A 23,047-nucleotide genomic window follows, 5' to 3' on the forward strand; every position below is an offset into this window, starting at 1 on the left:
TTTCATTTCTTTTGATGGCTGCATAGTATTCCATTGTGTATATATACCACATCTTCTTTATCCATTCATCTATTGATGGACATCTAGGTTCTTTCCATAGTTTGGCTATTGTAGACATTGCTGCTATAAACATTCGGGTACACGTGCCCCTTCGGATCACTATGTTTGTATCTTTAGGGTAAATACCCAGTAGTGCAATTGCTAGGTCATAGGGTAGTCCTATTTTCAACATTTTGAGGAACCTCCATGCTGTTTTCCAGAGTGGTTGCACCAGCTTGCATTCCCACCAACAGTGGAGGAGGGTTCCCCTTTCTCCTCATCCTCGCCAGCATCTGTCATTTCCTGACTTGTTAATTTTAGCCATTCTGACTGGTGTGAGGTGATATCTCATTGTGGTTTTGATTTGTATTTCCCTGATGCCGAGTGACGTAGAGCACTTTTTCATGTGTCTGTTGGCCATCTGGATGTCTTCTTTGCAGAAATGTCTGTTCATGTCCTCTGCCCATTTCTTGATTGGATTGTTTGTTCTTTGGGTGTTGAGTTTGCTAAGTTCCTTATAGATTTTGGATACTAGCCCTTTATCAAAAATGAACTATTGGGATTTCATCAAGATCAAAAGCTTTTGCACAGCAAAGGAAACAGTTAACAAAACCAAAAGACAACTGACAGAATGGGAGAAGATAATATATTGTTTTCTCCCGATATTGGGGTTTTATAGTTTTATGGGGACCCTGTGGTGGTTGTCCTCTCATTCTTTTGGCTGGCTTTCTGGGGGAGGGGCCTGCTGCATGGTTTTTCAGGTAGTCTTGCTGGGGTTGAGTCCTGCTCCCTATCAATGGGCTGGGCTCTGTTGAGACTGGTTTTTCAGGCTTTTGTTCTCTGGAGGTTTTTTTTTTCCTCTTTTTTAAGATTTTATTTATTTATTTGACAGAGATCACAAGTAGGCAGAGAGGCAGGCAGAGAGAGAAGGAAGCAGTCTCCCCGCTGAGCAGAGAGCCCAATGCAGGGCTCCATCCCAGGACCCTGAGATCATGACCCTGAGATCATGACCCCAGCCAAAGGTAGAGGCTTTAACCCACTGAGCCACTCAGGCGCCCCTGGAGGTTTTTGTTTTTGTTTTTGATGGTTTTTTGTGGCTTTTAGGAGGTTTAGTGGAAAGAAGACTACACCCAGACCTCCATCTCAGAGAGAAGCCTCAGCCTGCTCCCCTCTGGGTGGTCCAGAACACACAGAATCCCCCTCTACAAACCTAACCGCTCAACCTCCCACAGGCTGTGTGTGTTCCTAGCCACTGTCTCAGGGGTCACCCGAAGGGCCCACTTGTCTCTGCACATCTGTGTCAATACTGTGAATGATATTAATCTAGGGAGTCCACTTCCGGTGGTGCCTTTGCTGGGACTGCTGTCTGGGAACCAGGCCCATGTTGCCAGTGTGCTCAGTGGCACAGTGGTGGCTGCTGCTGAGGAATCCAGCTAGAGATTGGGCTGAGAACCTTCAGGCACTGGCTGGGAGCATCCAGACCCTCGGCTGGTCCAAGAGACTGCTGGCTAGCGCCCATGCAGAGCTTTCTCAGGCATGGGCGGGGAGTGACTGGTCAGACCCCTGTCCTGCAGTGCATGCAGAGTGCAAAAGGCTGTGGTACTAGAGAGCACCCACCAGACTCCCTCACCACTGGTGGGAGTGTGCCCAGCCGAGTGGTGATGCAAGCATCGCATAGCTGGGGGCTCTAAGACCAGGAACTGGAGCTCTGCTGCACTCTCTCTGGCACAGGTGGTTGCTGTTGGTGGCTGTCCTAGGTCCGTGGGCTTAGGCCCATGCCATGACCACTGGATTCCACCAGTTGCCCCTTAAGATCTTTTGCTCTTTTTGAGTGCTTTTAACCAGGCTCCAAGTTAATGCTGGTCCCCAATCACAGGGTACTTTCGTATTGAGGTATTACTTTCCAATGGGTCACTTCTGGTGGCTCCCTCCCACTTCTGTTTATCCTCTGATAACAGTCCGAGAGTTCCCACTCCATTTTACATCTCCACTGGTGTCTTTTGCCTCCATAGAGGTCCAGAAGTGTATAATCCTGCATCTCAGCCTGATTTCATGGGTGTTCAGAGTGTTCTGGTAGATAATTAGCTCACTTTAGGGGACTGGTTGAAGCAGGGTCTCCTATTTCTTCACCACCTTGCCCCTCCTTCCCTCTTCTGCCCATTTTTAATCAGATTATTTGTTCTAACTATTGAGTTGTAGGTGTTTCTAATATTTTTGGAATATTAATCTCTTATCAGATATATGATTTGCCAGTATTTTCTGATTCTGCATGTTACCTTTTCATTTTGTTGATTATTTCCTTTGCTATGCAGAAACATTTTAGTTTGATTTAGTCCCACTTATTATTTTTTACTTGTTGCCTTTGTTTTTGATGTTATATCAAAAAATAATTTCCAAGACCAATGTCAAGGAGCTTTTCCCACCTATGTTTTCTTCTATGAGTTTTACAGTTTAAAGTCTTATTTTTAAGTCTTTATTCCATTTTGAATTAATTTTTTTGAGTGGTATAAATAAAGGTCCACTTTCATTCTTTTGTGTTTAATTACCCAGTTTTCCTAGTGCCGTTTATTGAGAAGATGATCCTTTTCCCATTGGGTATTTTCTTGGCTCCTTTGTAATATTAGTTGACTGTATATGTTTGGGTTTATTTATGGACTCTAAATTCTGTCCCTTTGGTCTATATGTCTGTTTTTATGTCAATATGTCACTGTTTTGACTACTATAATCAAATTACGATATTGCTTTGTAATATAGTTGCTTCATAAAGTAGTTTAGAATCAGGAAGTGTAATTGCCTTTGGTTTTGTTCTTTCTCAGGATTGCTTTGGATATTCATGGTCTTTTGTAGTTCGTTATGAATGTTAGGATTGTTTTTTTTCTCTTTCTAAAATGCCATTGGAGTTTTAATAGAGATTGCATTGAATCTGAAGATGTCTTTGGCTAGTATCAACATTTTAACAATATTTTTTCAATCCATGAATACAGCATATGCTTCCATTTATATGTGTCATCTTTAACCTTTCATCAAATTCTTATAGTTTTCATTACATAGATCTGTTACCACCTTGGTTAAATTTATTCCTAAGGTTGTTATTGTTTTAGATGCTATTACAAAATAGATTATTTTTCTTTTTCAAATAGTTGGTTGTTAATGTACAGAAGTGTAATTGGTGTCTGTACATTGATCCTGCTGTATCCTGTAACTTTACTTAATTCATTGATTAGTTCTAGCAGTTTTAAAAAAAATATTATTTATTTTAGAGAGAGAGCATGATTGGGGGAAGAGCAGTGGGAGAGGGAGACAATCTCAAGCAGACTCCATGCCAAGTGCAGAGATCACGGTGAGGCTTGATCTCTACAGAGCTGTTGTGGGGCTCAATCTCACAGCCCTGAGATCATGACCCGAGCCAAAATCAAGAGTCAGATGCTTAACCAACTGAGCCACTCAGGTGCTCCAGTTCTGACAGTTTATTTTTTTTTTAATTTCTTTAGTATTTTAAATACATAGGATCATGCCATCTGAAGCAGACCATTTTACCTCTTCCTTTCTGATTTGAATAACTTTTATTTATTTTTCTTGCCTAATTGCCCTTGCTGGGACTTCTAGTGTTATACTAAATAAGATGTTAAGAGTGAGACCATTGTCTTATTCTTCATCTTAGTAAGAAAGCTTCAGCCTTTCAAATTGGGTTATGATATTTGTTGTGGGTTTGTTGTTCATGCCTTTATTATGTTGAGATACGTTGCTTCTGTACCCAGTTTGTTGAGGGTTTTTATCATGAAAGGACACTGAATTTTGTCAAATAATTTCTGTATCTATGGAGATGATTGTATGATTTTTTTATTCTTTAATTTAATTTTGACAGAGAGAGAGAGAGAGATCACAAGGAGGCAGAGGCAGGCCGGGGGTGGGGTGGGGGGACGCAGGCTTCCTGCTGAGCAGAGAGCCTGATGCAGGGCTCCATCCCAGGACCCTGAGATCATGACCTGAGCCAAAGGCAGAGGCTTAACCCACTGAGCCACCCAGGTGCCCCTATTCTTCATTTTATTAATGTGACATATCACATTTATTGATTTGTAAATTTTGAATTGTCTTTCTATCCAAGGGATAAGTCCTCACCTGATCCTGGTGGATGATTCTTCTAATTTGCTTTGAATTCAGTTTGCTAATTTTTGGGGGCAATTTTTGCATTATATTAATCAGGGATATTGGTTTGTCATTTTATTTTCTTGTAGTATCTTTGTCTGGTTTTGCTATCAGGGTAATGCTGGCTTTGTAAAATCAGTTTGGGAGTGTTCAGTCCTGTTTGATTTTTGGGAAGAGTTTGAGAAGGACTAGCATTAGTTTTTCTTTAAATGGTAGAATATCAGTGAAACCATCTGGTCCTCTATGTTTTTAGGTCCATTTGGTCTACAGTATAGTTCAAGTCCATCATTTTCTTATTGATTTTCTCTCTGGATTATCTAGCCATTGTTCAAAGTGGCAATGCTGAAGTCCCCTATTATTGTATTGTTATCTCTCCCTCCCTTCTTAATATTAATATTTAATAATTTTAATTAGTATTTGCTTTAGATATTTAGGTGCTCCAATGTTAGGTGCCATTATATTTACAATTGTTTTGTCCTCTTGATGAACTGAGCTCTTTACTATTATATGTGACCTTTCTGGTCTCTTGTTACAGTTTTTGAATTAAAGTCTATTTTGTATGATATAAGTATAATTACTGCTGCTTTCTTTTGTTTTCTATTTGTATGGAATTTTTAAAAAATCCCTTCACTTTGAGCCTTTATGTGTCTTTAACTGAAGTGACTCTATTATAAGCAGCATATAGTTGGGTCTTATTTTTTATACTATTAGTCAACTTCTGTCCTTTGAAGGGGGACTTTAATCCATTTACATTCAGATAACTTGAGAAGTAAGGACTTATTTCTACCATCTTATTGTTTTCTGGCCCTTTTATAATTCCCTTGTTTATTTGTTTCTGTCTTGGTGTTTTCCTCTATGAATTGATTATTTTCCATAGTTGTATGCTTTGATTCTCTTTTCTTTTTCTTTTGTGTATCTTCTGTAGGTTTTTGCTTTGTGGTGACCATGAGCTTACATAAACATCTTAGGTTTATAACCATCTATTTTATGCTAACAACTTAAGGTCAATGGCATACAAAAACTCTTTTTATTCCTTCCCTACTTTTAGTTTTTGATGTTACAGTTTACCTCTTTTTATATTGTATTCATTAACAAATTATTATATGTAGCCACAATAGATTCCTTTCTAATTTTCTTTTGTGTATTTAGTATAAATTTTTGCTTTGTGATTACCATGAGGCTCATATATATATCATTCTATATATATAAAACCATCTCTTTTAAGTTGATAACAACTTAAATTTTAATACATTTCAACACTGTACATTTTTAACCTCCCCCATGTTTTATGTTTTTGATGTCACATTTTACATTTTTTTATTTTATGTATCCCTTAACTAATTATTGTAGTTTTAATTAATTTTACTACTTTTGTCTTTTTTACTAGCTTTGTAAGTGATTAATCCATTACTTTTATAATATGTTTAACTTTTTTTATGAAATTTTTACTTTTGCATGGTTTCTTGTCATTAATCAGTATCATTTCTTTTCAGCTTAAAAGAAGTCTCTTTAATATTTCTTGTAAGGCCTGTTTAGTGGTGATGAACTCCTTTAGGTTTTGCTTAGCTGGAGAACTCTACCTCTGATCTGAATAATAATCTCGCTGTGGGTGAATATTCTTTCCCTAAAGTACTTTGAGAATTTCATGCCACCACTTTCTGGCTTGCAGAGTTGCTGCTAAAAAATCCACTGATAGTCTTACGGGTTTCACTTGCATGTAGTAAGTTCTTTTTCCTTATGCTGTGTTTAAGAGTCTTTCCTTATCTTTATCTTTTGACATTTTAGTTATAGTGTGTCTTGGTGTAAATCTCTTTGAATTCATCTTTTTTGGAACTCTCTGTGCTTCCTGGGCCTAGATGTCTATTTCCTTCCTAGAATAGGAAAAATTTCAGCCATTATTTATTCAAATAAGTTTTCTGCCTCTTCTCTCTCTTCTCTTTCTGGGGCCTCTATAATGTGTGTATTATTCTATTTGATATTGTCTCATAGGTCCTTTAAGGGACTTTCACTTGTTAAAAGTATTTTTTTGTTGTTGTTGTTGCTCTGTCTAGGTGAGTTCCATTGCTTTGTTTTCTAGCTTGCTGATCTGTTTTTCTGCTTCTTCCAATTTGCTTTTGAACCCCTGTAATGTACTTTTCAATGTAGTTATTGTATTTTTCAATTCTGACTTACGTTTGGTATTTTCTTATGTTTTCTCTCTGTTGAAGTTCTTTCTGTGCACATCCCTTCTTCTCCTGAGTTTTTTATGAACGTTTTTATGAACGTTATTTTGAACTCTTTATCAGGTAGATTACTTATCTCCATTTCATTAAGGTCTTTTTCTGAGGTCTTGTCTTGTTCTTTCATTTGGAACATATTTTTCTGTCTCCTCATTTTAACTGATTTTTTTGTTTGTTTCTGTGTATTAGACAAAATAGCTACCTCTGTTGTAGGAGTCTTGTGGGAGTGGTATTAAATAGGGGATGACCCATGGGGGGTCAGAAACATAATCCCCCTCTGGCCACTAGAACCAGGGGCTCCCTGAGTTTCCCCTGTGGAGGCTGTGTGCACCCTCTGACTGTGGTGTGGCTGAGCTGTGGTGGGGTGGTGGGTGGGGTTCTTGTCCAGGCTGTCTGTCATATACTTTTGGCAGGAGTTGGGAGCTGGGGAGGATGTGGCACTTGCTGGCTGGCTAAGACTTGACTGTGACATGGGGTGTGGGGTGGTGCTTGCCTGGCTGGTTGTGATGTGCTGTGATGTGGGATAGGAGTCCCACATGTGCTAAGAGGTTGGAAGGAGATTGCCAAAATGTCATTTATCTGCACCAGCGTTGATAAGGTACAGTGAGATTTCAAAAATTGTACCTGCTAGTGCTTCTGTCTTTAGAGAAAGCCCTAACAGGTTCCTTTCTTTTTGGCATTTGCTTTAGGATTAGTGTGTCTCCTTCACATAGGGTCTAGGCACTTTTCAAACTTCTGCTTTTAGTACCATAAGATCCAGTAATTCCACTACTGGGTATTTACTCAAAGAAAATAAAAATACTAATTCAAAAAGATAATGCACCCCCACGTTTATAGGAACATTATTTCCAATAGCCAAGATATGGAGCAATCTAAGTGCCCATCAAAAGATTAATAAAGAAGATGTGGTATATATGTGTGTGTGTGTGTGTGTGTGTATATATATATATATATATATACACATATATACCATGGAATGTTATTCAACCATAAAAAGAATGAGCTCTTGCCATTTGCAACAACATGGTTGGACCTAGAGGGTATTATGCTAAGTGAAGTAAGTCATACAGAGAAAGACAACTACCATATGATTTCACTTTATGTGGAATCTAAATGCACACGTACACACATATGCAAATGAACAAACAAACAAACAAAAAACAGAAACAGACCCATAAATACAGAGAACAAATTGGTGGTTATCAGAGAGAGGATGGTAGGGTTACGGGTGGTTATCAGAGAGAAGGAAGGCCTCCAGCTATGGGATGAATAAGTCATGAGGATGAATATAGTCAGTATAAGGAATATAGTCAATGATATCTTAATAGCATTGTATGGTGACAGATCGTAACTACACTTGTGAACATAGCATAACGTATAGAATTGTAGAATCACTATTTTTTACACTAAAACTAATGTAACATTGTTAACTATATTTCAATTAAAAAAAAGAATAAAAATTCCCTCCAAAACAAACAAACAAACAAACAAACAAACAGACAGACATATCTCTGCTTTTGCACTGGGTCCTGGGGCAAGCAGGTCTGTAAGGACAGGTTCTCCATTCCCTACAGTTCTGGACATAATCCCTGATGGTTTTATGTTTTGGGGGCTGGTCTCTCAGGTGCAAGACTCAAGAATTGGGGTGCTAATGTGGGGTGCAAACTCCTTGCTCCTCAGGGGGAAAGTTCCATGTTTTTGAGATTTCATTCTGATGGTGGATTGTAACTCTTTGGGTGGGGTTTTTAGTGAGAGTATATCTCTGCCTCTCCTACCAAACTCAGTGTGGCTCCTTTTTGTTGTGGAGATGCTGTTCATCCAGTTTTTAGGATTTTTTCAGAGAAAATTATTCCATATGTAATTGTAGATTTGTTGTGTCCATAGGAGGAAGTGTGTTCAGTATCTTCCTATGCCAACATCTTGGACCCAACACCAGGAGATTTCTTATAGGGTCTACCTGACAGGAAATATAACAATTCAGCAACTAAAGAAGTATTTTAGAGACCCAGCCTATAATACTATAGGCAGAACATGATCAGCCTGTATCCTCTATGGGAGTATTTTAAAAGTACCACATCTGGGTCCTATCCACAAACAATTAAGTTAGGATCTCTGGGGTGTGAGGCTTGGATATTGGGGTTTTTAAAAAGCTTTCATGTGATTTTAATGCTGTTTAGAGTAAAGAATGATTCTTCTTTTCTATTTTCCTTTTTTAGTTTTCACCCAGGAAATATTTTATGAATTTCTTCTTTACATATGGCACTTTTAATTTTTTGTTATTTATAACTCAGCATAGATTGAAGTATAAAAAATTATCACCAAATGCCATGGCCATTTTACCTTTTAGTATCACCACTCAACTTTTTTTGTGTAGATTTGTCTTTATATGGTTACATAATTAGCATGTTTGAGGATTGTGTTTCTGTCTACTTTTCTATTCCTTAAGTTAAATTTTAAGGTAAGATTAGTACTCTATTACTATATTAGTAAAAAGTCACTAGAAAGAGAAAGTTGTATTTTGTAAGTGAGATGCCATTTCATAGATATTGCCATTCTTTTGAGGTCCAGACCACATTTTGATGTGGTGACATTTCTTACCAAAATGAAAAACCTTAAGTAGTTAAATACCTTTCGGAATGATTAATAAAATTGCTAACTGTTCTTTCTTGCTGTGGGCAATGTGCTTAGGTCTTTGACATCAAATTATAGATATTAGTAATTATGTAGTTAGAGTATTTAAGCTAAAAAGACAGAATAAGGGACCATCTAAAGCAAGAGAAATAATATTTTTTTCCACAAACTTACTTTGGAATCTTTTGAATATATTATCTCATCTCTCCCCAATTTACAGATGTGATTCAAGAGGTTCATGTCTTTTCTCTAGATTTTTAAACTAGTATGTGGGTTGAATAGGGTTTGATGAGAGCTCTGTTTGATTCTAGAGCCCATGTTCCCACCCTCCTCCCCACCAATATTACATTGTCTCTGTGTCCTTAGAAAATCTGGGAATGTGTATACATAGGTGATATTTGAAATCATTTTTATGTGTTTCTTTTATCTATGATATGATTTAGCCTTTTTTTCCCCCCAGGATAATACCCTTCAAGCTGAATGGCCCTCAGCAGATGAATCTACCACCAGCAGTATTTCACCACTTGATTTCAGCTCTGGTCCTCCCTCAACCACTGGCAGGGAACTCTGGTCAGAGAGCCCTTTGGGTGATTTAGTGTCTACACCCAAATTAGCCTTTCCCTCGAAGGTGGGCCTCAGTTCTCCCCCAGAGGTTTTAGACATTAGCAGCTTGACTCTTCATTCTGTCACCCCAGCAGTGTTTCAGACTGGCTTGCCTGTGGTTTCTAAGGAAAGGACTTCTGGATCTCACCTACTAGAAGATGGTAAGGGACTCTAATTACTTTTCACAGTTTTATACTTTATTATATCAGATGACAGGGTTTGAAGAGAGAAAGAGACTAGGGTTAATAGAAAAGCATAGTAGCATCTATTAGGAGGAAATGGCTTGGGGAAACCATGTGAGAGAGGGAATGGTCAGATTTAATTGGTTGGAATAGAGACTCCAAATAGGTAAATAATAAGAAATGAACTTGGTGGGCTGGGATGGGTATCAATTAATAGATATTTTGAACATCCTATTAAAAGATACATAATTTAATTAAATTACTATTAAAGAACTACTTTATTTACTTGAATAGTGTAGGGTAAACAAATAAAATCAAAGAAGATTATTATAGTAGCTTTTAGTAGGATTGAGTATGGGGGCCAAGTATAGAGACTTTAGCTTGCATTAGGCTTGAGAAAGGGAGAACTGAACTAGGGTAGCTACAGCAGAGACTAAGAAATGAAAATCAAGTGATTTAAATGTGAAGGAAAAGAAAAATCAATGTGACTTATGAATGGAGTATATAGTGAAAGAAGAAGTTGAACAAAGATATAAATAATGAGTCCAGGATTTTAAACATTGGGTGAATTTGGAAGTGAATGGGCAATAAGGGAAATGGGAATTCAAAGACAAAATTTCCCAAGGGATTTTCTCCCTTAGTTTTCACTAGATTCAGTCTTTGTTGTCAATATGGTAACCAGCAGTTCTTCATTTCCATGGAGTAAGTACATCAAGTGTTTGAAGATGAATCAGTTCAATAGCTGAGATCTTGTTATACTCAGGGATGGGGGGTATATTCATGATGATTGTACCATATCACACAGACATAATGAGATCTTCTTGCTTGCTAATTTATCAGAGTAAAAATCAGCAACGGAATCTCCTAACTTAATGAGAAAAAGCACAAGTAGCCAGCTTTATTAGGAGAACTGGGAATACATTTTGGCAACTCTGTAGATTAATTAATGGAAGATTTTATTTTTAGGATTAATCAAAGTTGAAGGGTCAGAAGATTTTCTTTCTGTTCAGCCATTGCCTTCAAGTCCATTCACTCAGCCGGTGCCAAAGGAAACAATACCATCTGTGGAAGATTCTGGAGTGTCTTTGACATCCTCACCATATCTGACTTCCTCTGTTACTTTAGATCTTCTTGCTAAAGAAGTAACTATATCTTCTGGCTTGGACTCTTTGGCCTCCAAAGTCAAAGGCCAACTAGAAGTGAGCACTTTGATACCAGACACATCCATAGAAAAAGAGTTTATATTTGAAAGTGGTTTAGGCTCAGGGTCTGGGCAAAAGGTAGATAAGATTTTTTGGCCATGGAATGAGACTTCATTAGAGAAGAGTTCTGAACCACTGTCTAAGTCATGGCTTGAAGATCAGGAGTCACTTTTGCCAACTGAGGTTATAGATGAGAAATTAGTTCTAGATGACAAAATAGATTCTACAGGACAAAGTACTGACTATTTAAAATATGGGCATTTTGATAAATCCACAAAATTTGCAGAGGAAGAGCTCATTGGTGGGCCTACTGTACCCATCTCTGCAGAGACCACAACTCAATCTGCATCTCTAATTCTCTCCAAACAAATATCAGAGGTACCTGACATTGATTATTACCCGGTTACCAAAGCACCTCTCCTACTGACATCTATAGCAACCTCTGCTTCTACTGATAAACCAGATCTACCATTTCTAAAGGAGGATGTGGAAAAAACTATAGAGTCATCCAACCGTGAATGGTTTGATAACGAGATTTCAGTAATGAAGCCAGACATGCAACAGTTGGGGACCGTATTGCCAGAATCAGATGTAGTTTGGGCAAGAACTTCTTCCCTAGGGAAATTGTTCAGAGACACGTTGGCAAGTACACCACAGACTACTGACAAGTTCTGGTTGAAATCTTCCATAACACAGTCTACCAAATTGTCTCCAACCACCAGCTCCACCCTGCTAGAGGATGAAGTAATTATGGGTGTTCAGGATATTTCATTAGAACTGGACCGGATAGGCACAGATTACTATCAGCCTGAGCTAATCCCAGAGGAAAATGGCAAGGTTAGTAGTTATGTGGAAATGTCTACAAACATCCACTCCACAGAGAGGGCTATTGTGGTACAGCCCACAGAAGGAGGTGACTTGAGTCATACCCAGACTGCAGGAGCTTTGTTGGTTTTCTTCAGCCTCCGAGTGACAAACATGATGTTTTCGGAAGATCTGTTTAATAAAAACTCTTTGGAATATAAAGCACTGGAACAAAGATTTTTGGAACTGGTAAGCACTAGAAGTGGAACATGGGCATTAGTGAATAATCATGTATGAACTAACTCTCTTTTTCCTAAACACATAAGATCTGAGCCAATGAAAGTGTGGTTTGCTGTGAACATTGATTTACAAATAGTGTCATGGCCTAGGGTTGGTAGAAAAACAATAAGACAGATATAAGAAATGGAAAACACCAACATGGCACGAGGGTGATATAGAAACTTAGATACTGAAGATTGAATTCCATGAATTATGGAACTGAAACAAGCTTAAAATTTTTTTTCAGATGTTACTGTAAGACCGGTGTTTTGTACGTACTTTTGATACCTACACTGTTGTGTTTCTTTAGTGAAACAGAGAGAATAAACTCTGGGTGTCTAAAACTGTCAGTTCCATGGGTTCCCAAATAGCACTGGGAAAATCTCTCACTCTCAAATAACTCAAAATTTATACTATTATGGATGAACAGTTTAAATAATGTAAATAGAATATAGTTTGGAAAAGTGGGGGAGGGGCTCATCTTTTTTTGAGTGGAGGTTGGTATATTTTGAACAAAGTGCAAAACCTTGTAAACTAATTACTTTTCTTGTATTGTAGCTGGTTCCTTACCTCCAGTCAAATCTCACAGGATTCCAGAATTTAGAAATCCTGAACTTTAGAAATGGCAGTGTTGTTGTAAACAGCCGAATGAAGTTCATGAACTCTGTCCCTCTTAATGTCAACAATGCTGTATACATGATCCTGGAAGACTTTTGCACCACTGCCTACCAGACCATGAACTTGGCTATTGATAAATTCTCCCTTGATGTAGAATCAGGTAATGGTATCGAATACTATGGTGGTTTCGAAGTGGAATCCAGTGATTATTCTTGTGTATTTTCCTTTATACTGAGTCAAGATGAATTTATCACTTGAAGGGAAAAGGATACTGTGTTGGGCAAAATATTCACATCTTGGTAATTATTAAATGATCTTTTCATAGGACATCAATATCATTCTTATTTTTTTCAGAGAATATAATAGTAAATGTATTCTTATTTTTTTTAATTTTTCATTTCTTATTATTATGTTCAATTAGCCAATGTATAGTTTTTGGTCATTAGTTTTTGCTCATCCTCTTTTTAAAAAGGTTGTTCACACACATTATCTTATTTACCTCCCATTCCCCTACCTATTCTGTCTAGCGCTATCTCTCTCTTTTACTTATCCACTGGATCTGCTCTGGCTGCACCTCTAAAGTTGCCAAGCTCAAATGATTTTGGACTCTCTTTCCTTCTATATTATTTTCCTAAGCTATTTTATCCATTTCCATTATTGTAAGTCTTATATAAATGTCAACAATTCTCCACATTTTTATTTGCAAATCAGACTTATCTTCTGAGCTCCAGAATCAAAATCCAACTATGTATTGGATGATCTCAGTTTAGATGTATCATCCTATGTATATCAAACTTAAGATACCTAAGAATGAGCTCTTGTTTTCCAAATCTCTCCATCTTTTAACTAGATCTAACCCTTCTGTCAGCTTCACCATCTTGAGAACTGGAAGTCGTGTCCATTCAGCTACTTAAGTCAGAAACCTAGGAAGTCATTCTGATACCTGTTTCTATTACCTCCAAACTTATGTTGATTCTGAATATTCTAAATATATCTCAAATCTTTGTACTTCTCTTTCTCCACTACTGCTAGTCTAGGCCAATCATTCTTCACCCTACATTTGAACCAGTTTTCCTACTACTTCTCCCCTATCCCTTCTCCCAGATAGCAGCCAGGGTACTCTTTCTAAAAAAAAAACAAACACCACATTATTTTACTTTCCTGCTTGAAATATTTCAGTGGCTTCCTGGTTCAACAGGCACAAGGTCTGGTCCCTCTTTTCCTCCAGTATCATCCAGTGAAATTAACTTCTTGGCTAAAGTCCTCATATTCAAGAAACTTTTTTTTTTTTTGCCTTAAAGCCTTTGTGCCAAGTATCTTTAATCTCCAGAATAGCAATCAGTAATTCTCAAAACCATATTAGATTCTCTGGAAACAGACTATGCTGTGCTATTTATTTACTTATTTATTTAGGCTAAACATCATGCTTTTTCATCTAGATGAGCCTACGGATTATTTCCATCTATTTCATCTGTCTTTTGTATCCTTGTCACTGTTTGCCATTCACCAGTGAACAACATATAGTGAAACCAAGTGGGATGAAAGACCCATCATGGTCAATGTCTTACATCATTTTTGATGGGTTATTGTCCTAATCATTTAAAATTTTTATTTTTTTTCTCACCTAATCAAAGAAAAATAAAGTTATGGAAATCAAAATATTATTAAGAATGGCCCGAGGAGGTCCAGGGCTGATATATTTTTCTAACATTGATTTCCACAAATCTCAAATGTTCTTAGCTGCTCTTACTGGGTTATACCCACTCCTGAGGCTCCTATCAATTGTCTGGGCTTTGTCTCCTGTTCCATGTTCTCACTGTGGGATAGGGCATTTAGCATCACATATAGAATAGAGGTAGCCTGTGGTAGGTTAGGGTTGGTGCAAAGGAATGGTACATGAAAACTGTGTTGAATTTAGATTGACAACTACATGGCATAGGTTTTAAAGTGTCTTCCCGCTCCCTTGGTAAACAGTGAAAAAGCTTACCCAGGTCATTGAGTTTTATGCTTTGGCTCTGGGTTTTAGAGAAATTTAACAACAGCTCATCAATCCAAGGATGAGTCAGAATTTTTTTGTGGTATTAGTTGTGATGGTGTATTTTAATGTTTCAGGAAGGGGGGTGTCCCTTGTTACTTTGGAGGGGTGGTAGTGTTACTGGAGAGACTTCATGTACCCCAGTTTCTGTGTTTTGCCTTTCTTGTATCATTCTCTAGTTTTTTTTTGTTTTTTTTTTTTTTGATGTTTTAGGTGATCAAGCCAACCTTTGCAAGTTTCAGGCATGCAATGAATTTTCTGAGTGTGTAGTCAACCCCTGGAGTGGAGAAGCAGAATGTAGATGCTTACCTGGGTACCTGAGTGTGGAAGAACTACCTTGTCAGAGTCTCTGTGATCTACAGCCTGACTTCTGCTTGAATGATGGAAAGTGTGACATTATGCCTGGACATGGGGCCATTTGTCGGTATGTTGTAGTTAGAGATTTGGGTTTCCCAAGGTTATAGATACCTTCATATAAATACTTCTTGGATGGGTATAGATCCAAGAAGAGAGTCTACACCTATGATTTTAGGATAATCACAGCAATATTTATTATAGAAGTTATATCTAGGCAATAGATGGATGCCCTCTAGTTCTCATGTGGAGAATGGGTCAATTAATAAGGCTCAATTATACCCAAATCAATTGGTTATTTTATTTTATTTTATACTTTTAAGGTGCTGTAAGAAAAACATTATTTAAATGTGTCTTAATTAGAGTACTTGAAGTAATTGGAGATCTTTGTGTTGGTTCTTAGTGATGATGATAAGGCAGTTTGTACTCAAATTAGGTTTAGGCTAAGATAATACTTCATACTGTGAAATTTTATTGTCTACTTGGATATGTTCTTAATGCCTGTGGCTTTCTCTTGGTCCTACTGAATGTTTAAAAATAAAGAAAAGCAAGTATTTAAAGTCTTTGAAATTGTAACAAATATATTTTAAGAAATCCATTTTTTAGTAAGGCAGAACTAAGGAAACTCCAGCAGACAGATGAACACATTTGAGTAGCCTAGCCATTCTCCCCGGTCATTTTCCTTAAACAAAACAGAACAAATCAACCTCTGAACCACACAACAACTAGTCACATGGGAGTAAAGGGAGAGAATGCTGAGAACAAGCAGAGAAACATGAATAAGAGGAGAGTTTATGGATGTCAAGATGCGCAAATATTATAGATGCCAGACCCAGAGGATATAAGTGGGAATGATCCAGACTCTTCTGTTCGAAAAAGTATAAAGTTTAGCTAGAAATCTCAGAGGAAAAGTAGTCTTTTTATTTTCAGAGAAATTAATATTATTCTGAAAACCAGTCATTTCCTTGCTACTCTCAGAATTGAAGACACTTTTGCACAAGTCTGGAGCCTGGGGGTTACGGGCATCTCTGCAGTATGGTGAAAGGACACTAGATGCCTAGAGACCTGGGTTCTAGACACAGAGCTGTTGCTGACTAATTGTGTGATCTCAGTCACTTTCCTTTCTAGGTCTGTTTTTTGTTAAGTATAAATAAGGAAGTTAATTAGAACACTTTACATCTACCCAATCTTTTATTTAGTCATTTACAAATGGTTCTGTACAAAACACTAATCACAACCTTAAATTGTCTGATCATTGCATCTATTATGTTCACTTCTTTTTAAAAAATTTAAAAAAAGATTTTATTTATTTATTTCTGGAGAGAGATCATAAGTAGGCAGAGTGGCAGGGAGAGTGAGAAGCAGGCTCCCCACTGAGCAGAAGGCCCAATGTGGGGTTCCATCCCAGGACCCTGGGATCATGACCTGAGCTGAAGGCAGAGGCTTAACTGACTGAGCCACCCAGGCACCCCTTTTATGTTCGCTTCTGTATTGAAGCTTCACTTGGTCAGCATTTATTTTGCTACCTTTCCCCAGTCCTGCCAAAGGTTCTGCCATTGTTGTTTTCAACACAGTGATTCTGTTTTTGGACTTTGTCACTTCTCATTACAGATGCCGGGTGGGTGAGAATTGGTGGTACCGAGGTGAGCACTGTGAGGAGTTTGTGTCTGAGCCCTTGGTCATAGGCATCACCATTGCCTCGGTGGTTGGACTTGTCCTCGTCTCTTCTGCTTTTGTCTTCTTCTTTGTCAGGACTCTTCAGGCTCATTATGATAGGAGAGAAACAGAGAGGCCCATCAGGTAAACAAGAAAAATTGCTCTCTAATGGAATAAAGTGTTCCTTTTAGTCATTTATTTTGTACTTCTTATATGCCAAATATTGAATAATGATCTGGGTGGAGGAGAGCTATAAAGTTGAATAAAAACATGGTCCCTGGCCTGAAAGGGTGTTAGACTAGAAACAAACATAAGCAGCGGTGTGAATAAGATGAGGGATAAATTGGTTTTGCCTGAGAAGAGAGTCTTAGAAGTTTTAATGATGGTTATGATATTTAGCCGGACATAAGAGTAGATATTTGCTCTGGGGGTGGCTAATTGAATGAGCATGAGCAAAGTCACAGGAATCCATGAATCTCAAGGCACACTGAAGGAATGGCATTGTTGAATGTGGCCAAAATGCCTCTTTCCTGGTGGGAAGTGGTTAGAAGGGTGATGGACATGAGGTGAGGCCCTTGTGTGAGGACCACATTTGTTAGTTTGTTCCTTTGGTTCATTCCAGTGGTAATTAGCCAGACTTCAATGTATTTATTTATTATTTAAAAAAAAGATTTGTTTATTTGAGAGAGAGTGTGCATGCACATGCATGACTGGGTAGAGGAGCAGAGGGAGAGAATCCTCAAGCAGACTCCCCACTGAGCACAGAGGGCACTATGGGGCTAGATCTCACCACCCATGAGATCATGACCTAAGCTGAAACCAAGAGTCAGAGACTCAACCAACTGAGCCACCCAGGCACCCCATAATTAGCCAGTTTTTAAATCTGGGTAGGAATCTGACAAGAACTGAAATCTGGTTCTCTGTTTAGTAGCTTCATTAATGGGAGAAATAAAACCTGCTCAACTTAAGAGGCTAGGGATTGAGACCTTTTAGTTGTTATGTGATTAAGATCCCTGCTTGTACTTTGCTTCTGTGCTTCTAGAGTCTATAAGGACTACGCTTCAGTTTCAGGTTACCTTCCCTCACCCTCTGGCATGGCTAAGGAGTTACCTCTCCTAGGTGCCTAGAGTACCCGGGAGGACATACTTCCATCATTGTTCTTAAACTTTTTATTGACTCACTTTGCATTAGAGTATAATCTCATTCAGGACAGAGTTCCACCAAAGTCTTCATGTCATCAGCATCTGTGATAACCCTAGGCACATAATCAATGCTGAGTATATATTTGTAGATCTGAATTGAATTTCACTAAGGTCTCCCTATTTTATTTTCTATCAAATTCTCTGTGTGGTTACACGGTTACATCCTGATTTTGATTTACATACTCTGGGAATGATGGAGCTGTATTCATTTAATGATATGCTATCTGTTGACAGACATATTTCCTCATTAATATTTATTGATAAACACTGTGTGGCAAATAAAGATGGATGATACATGAAACAGTAATTCCGTAGGGCCGTTGCCATGTAGTTGGGGAGATGATAATGACAACACCTGATCTGGATATTTCTCATAGTCACCTTCCCACATTTGTATCCAGTTCAACCTCTTTTTCTTGTCCAACAGAAATCTTACTGCAGGTAAATAGTCTTTTAAGTAGTTGAGTGTCTGAAGAATGTGAACCAACCATACTTTCCTTTTTGTGGTTCCAGCAGGCAGCCTGACAGCCTCTCATCCATTGAAAATGCTGTGAAGTACAATCCTGTGTATGAAAGCCATGTGGCCGGACCCGAGCAGTATGAGGGACCCTATCCTCAGTACCCCTTCTCTAGTTTTACAGGTGGAGAGATGATTGGTGGTCTGAGCAGGGAAGAAATCCGGCAAATGTATGAGAACAGTGGGCTTTCCAGTGAGGTAGGAAACTTTGCTTTTCTGTTGCTGCTCTGCTGGTGTGTGTGCATGTGTGTGTGTGCATATGTGTGTGTGTGTACATGCACACATGTGTGCATATGCATGTACATGGGCTTCAGGAAAGGATGAAAAATATTTCATGATCAGTTTTTTTCCTCATGATATCTTCCAGGTGATGTGGTATGCAGGGGATATATAATTCTTAGCCGTAACTCATTTCCCACCCAGTGGCTTCTTTTTGCATTATTAGCAAATGCTTTCTCTCTCCTCCCTCCCTTCCTTAGGAATATATCTCTGGGTTTTTAAGAGTGGTTCCTGCAATATCCAAACCCCTCATCTCTCTGAAAAGGCCATTCTTTCCTATAGCTCTCCCCTGGATAGCCCAGAATGCTAGAACTCCTTCTAAAGAGCTGTTGAGGTTTTTCTAATGCAATGTATGGTCTTTTTTTCTTTTCTAAGGAAATTCAAGAAAGAATGAGAATTTTGGAACTGTATGCCAGTGATCCTGAGTTTGTAGCTTTCGTGAGAGAACATCAAATGTAAGCATCTGATATAGTCTTCTTCTCAGGTTCCTAGCAGGGTGACTTCTAGTAGGGGTACCAGCGTGAGTGCGTAATTCCTGTCCACATGACATGGGTTCCGGGGATAACTGATGTTTGTTGAGCTCTTTACAGTTCATATGCTTCCACACGGATTACTTCATTTATTCTTCATAATGGTTTTTTAAGTTGAATGTCTTGTATTTAAATTTTTAAAAAGATTTTATTGATTTATTTGAGAGAACGAGAGGGAGGGAAGGAGAGAGAGTGAGTGCATCTGAGGGTGGGGAGGGGCAGAGGGAGAAACAAACCCCCTGCTCAGCAGGGAGCTCGATGTGGGGCTCAATCCCAGGACTTGGGGATCATAACCTGAGCTGAAGGCAGATGCTTAACGTACTAAGCCTCCTAGGTGCCCCTGTATTTAATTTTATAAATGAGGAGAGGAAGCCTCGGAGAGATGAAGGGACTTAAGACCATAATGATAGCAAATGGCAGAGAAGATTTAAAACTAAGACACTGTTGTGGTCTAGAGATGCCTGGGCTGTGTCATATTTTCTCTCTTGTTACCACAGATATGACCTGTGATTTAATGCTATGCAATATTTTTCATAGACAGTTTCTAAGAAAAGCACTTGAACAGCCATAAATCCTCACATATTTTGATGTATCTTTCCATTTCTGTCTTTGTAGACACTTGTCAGTATGCTTTGAATTACACAAATCTCATTAAGGTATACATTTTGTCCTTATAAAGTTCATCTTAGTTTCCCTCTATCTCTTTCCATTTGCTTTTCTCAGCATGCATTTTGGGCAAGTGTCTGTAATTATTTTTCTTTGTTCCCCAGGATGCATAACCAGACTTAGGTTATAAAAATAAACTATCTTATAAAGAGACCATTATGGCATTAATTGAGTATAGTGGGTGAGATATAATTTGGCTTTGATATTTTGTCCTGCTGTCCTCATAAAGGTACCTCCTCATGTATGGGTTCCACTGAGGTCAGATATCCTCATATGGCTTTTAGAAGAGAAAAACCCGAGCAATTCATGCATGCTTACAGAAGAAATTGATGAAGGGTCATGATCACACACAGCTCCGATGGGAGCCGCTGCCCCTTTGCTCTGAATCCGTTTGTTCCAATAGGCAGCCCCTCACTCATGGTTCTGATTAATTGTAACCTAAGGGAACTGAAGAAGATGCTTATTTATTTATTTTTTTAATAAACATATAATGTATTTTTAGCCCCAGGGGTACAGGCCTGTGAATCACCAGGTTTACACACTTCACAGCATTCATCACAGCACCCCCCCAATGTCCATAACCCCACCACCCTCTCCTGAACCCCGTCCCCCCAGCAACCCTCAGTTTGTTCTGTGAGATTAGGAGTCTCTTATGGTTTGTCTCCCTCCCAATCCCATCTTGTTTCATTTATTCTTTTCCTACCCCCCAAACCCTCCATGTTGCATCTCCATGAAGAAGATGCTTATTAATTCCATGTACATTGTGGAAACTCCTTTAAAAATCTCTAAACATCTGAAAAAATTTAAAAATAAATAAATAAAAATAAAATAAAAAAGAAATGCAAAAAAAAAAAAAATCTCTGAACACTGACTTGGTCCCATTGTCAACCTTGCTGAATGCTGTTAGAACAATATTACTGAGAGTCTGCCTTTTAAAGACCAGGACTTCTACTTCTCCCTGAATCTCCAGCCAGCAGATGGCCTATTGCTCCACTTCAGTGGTATCCAATAGAAAGAACATGACTGATGTTGCCTAAGACTATTTTTATGCGCTTTAGAGACTTGAATGTGCTCCCTGAATTAAAAATGTATTTCATCTAGACTAGGACATCCAAAGAAAGGATTCAGGAGAGCCTAATTAGGGACACATGGATTAACTACATGCTACAGTTCCTTATGGTAACTATCTGCCATGGAAATAGAAATGAAAAAGAAAAAAAAAAAAGAAATATACCCCTCCCCCAATCAATGTAACAAAGCAGATTTAAACAAAAAGATCCTGTGAAACAAAAGAAAGCCCATGCAGACACTGTAACCTTAAGAGGGATGTTCATTGAGGGAAGACAGCATTGCAGAAATGTTAGACTTGCAGTCCATATGACATTTTCAATTTCACGTAGTCTCAGCATCTATGAGTACCCCAAGAAAAAATAGGCTTGATTTAGAATTCATAAAAGCTTGACAGGGTCTTGAGTGGGGTTTCTTTTTGTTGTTATTTTTGTTTTTTTGTCTTATTTGTTTTTTAACTCAGCAAAGCACAGGACAACTTCCCTGCAAGGAAAGAAAATAGAAAGTATTGGTGATCTTAGGAACATAGTTTGGTGATGTATTACAACAAAAGTGCGTTACAGGGCATTCTTGCTTTTTCCATTAATTTTTCTCTGTTGTGTTTTTTTTTTTTTTCATGGCAGGGAAGAGCTTTAATCAAAACTTCTATTTTGAAACTGATCAGAAGCCTAGAGAAGATGGAGATCCCTTGCTACATCTGTCATATAATTAACCTGGATTTTGAACTCTGTTGGAAGAAGAATTTTCTACTTAAACAATTAAGTTTGGGGACCAAATTTTTTTTTCCAGCTTAAAATTTCAGAATGTAGTAAGAAATGTGGCAATTTTTATACCTATAAAGACCAAAAGTTGTATTTAAAGAAACTGAAAACTGTATGAGTTCTGGGAAGTATTCTACAAGGAAAAAATGGCCTGAGAGTTGGGGCTGGATTTGGGGTCTGCTTCTGAAGATGTGTCTCAGAAGGTGTGTCTGAAGATGTGTCTCAGAAACAGTGGTTCCGGTTTCCCTGGAGGAAGATAAGGCAAAACTCTTTCAGGAGAAGGCAGGCTTAGTAAGTGAATATTTGGTAGCACGTTTGTTATTGTTAGAATACTGTGGAATGAGAAACCTTTGAATTAGTTTTATAAAGTTTGTAGTCAGACACTCATTTAAATAAAAAATATTAAGTATTTTTGGCAATTAGACTGCTGAAGGAAAAATAACCTTTTTGCTGTAGTATAGAAGTAGGCTTGTACTTTTTCTACCAGAGTTTTGAATTTCCTCAGCATGTGAATCAAGATCACATTATTGTTAAGTATGTCAGTATCCTATTTTTTTTTTTTTTTTGGTTGTCAAGGGCAGTACATATGTATAGTGTTTAAGGTTCCTGTTAGACTGCAGATAAATTTAATCATGTGGACAGGGAGGGACTGGGCATTGGTCAAAGTCATGGCACTGAGAATATACTTTGCTGATTGGTGGGTGGACTAAGTGGAACTCATGGGCTCCTTGACTACTCTTCTGCTATCTCATGTTGTCCTAGGCAAGTCCTGGATCTTTTCTAGTTCCTGGTATATTAATTGGGAAAGCAGCACTAACTACCTCACATAGTATAGGTTAGCTTGTTTACATTGCTTCTTCTTATGTAGTAGTTTGTGTCTAAATTCATTCCTGTTTATATGAAACATGACAGGACTTTCATTGCAATTAAAATTTTTAAAATTATATAGGCAGGAAACATCCACATATTATATAAATCTTAATTGAAAATGGAAGTTTTCCTCTTTCTCTCTAGTATATTTTCGAGTGGGTAGCTTTGGAGGGTGCAAGGAGAGGGCCAAATAATCTTCACTATTAATATCAAATTGCATATACAAATAGCTTATTATTGATATGGTTATTTTATGTTAGATGTCTTCATGTTTGCCAAAAACAATCTTGAACATTTCGATTTCTTTCTGATCAGATTTAACCAGGTTAGACTGACTATAAGATAAAATACTTAATTCATGTATATTTTTTTTCTTAACTTGATGA

General features: G+C 38.0%; 1 protein-coding gene across 1 annotated transcript in view; it reads left to right on the plus strand.

The window, feature by feature from the left end:
* Positions 1-21,860, plus strand: part of IMPG2 (interphotoreceptor matrix proteoglycan 2) — an 84,489-nt gene extending 62,629 nt beyond the window's left edge. Inside the window, exons 12-19 of the mRNA XM_046003164.1 lie at positions 9,496-9,799; positions 10,787-12,075; positions 12,664-12,883; positions 14,972-15,182; positions 16,724-16,903; positions 18,466-18,685; positions 19,142-19,221; positions 21,654-21,860. Of these exons, the coding sequence (XP_045859120.1) occupies positions 9,496-9,799; positions 10,787-12,075; positions 12,664-12,883; positions 14,972-15,182; positions 16,724-16,903; positions 18,466-18,685; positions 19,142-19,221; positions 21,654-21,666 (2,517 nt within the window). The 3' untranslated portion in view covers positions 21,667-21,860. The remainder of the gene's footprint in view (positions 1-9,495; positions 9,800-10,786; positions 12,076-12,663; positions 12,884-14,971; positions 15,183-16,723; positions 16,904-18,465; positions 18,686-19,141; positions 19,222-21,653) is intronic.
* Positions 21,861-23,047: the final 1,187 nt, after the last annotated feature.

The sequence above is a fragment of the Meles meles genome, chromosome 4, assembly GCF_922984935.1.
Source record: "Meles meles chromosome 4, mMelMel3.1 paternal haplotype, whole genome shotgun sequence".
NCBI lineage: Eukaryota > Metazoa > Chordata > Mammalia > Carnivora > Mustelidae > Meles > Meles meles.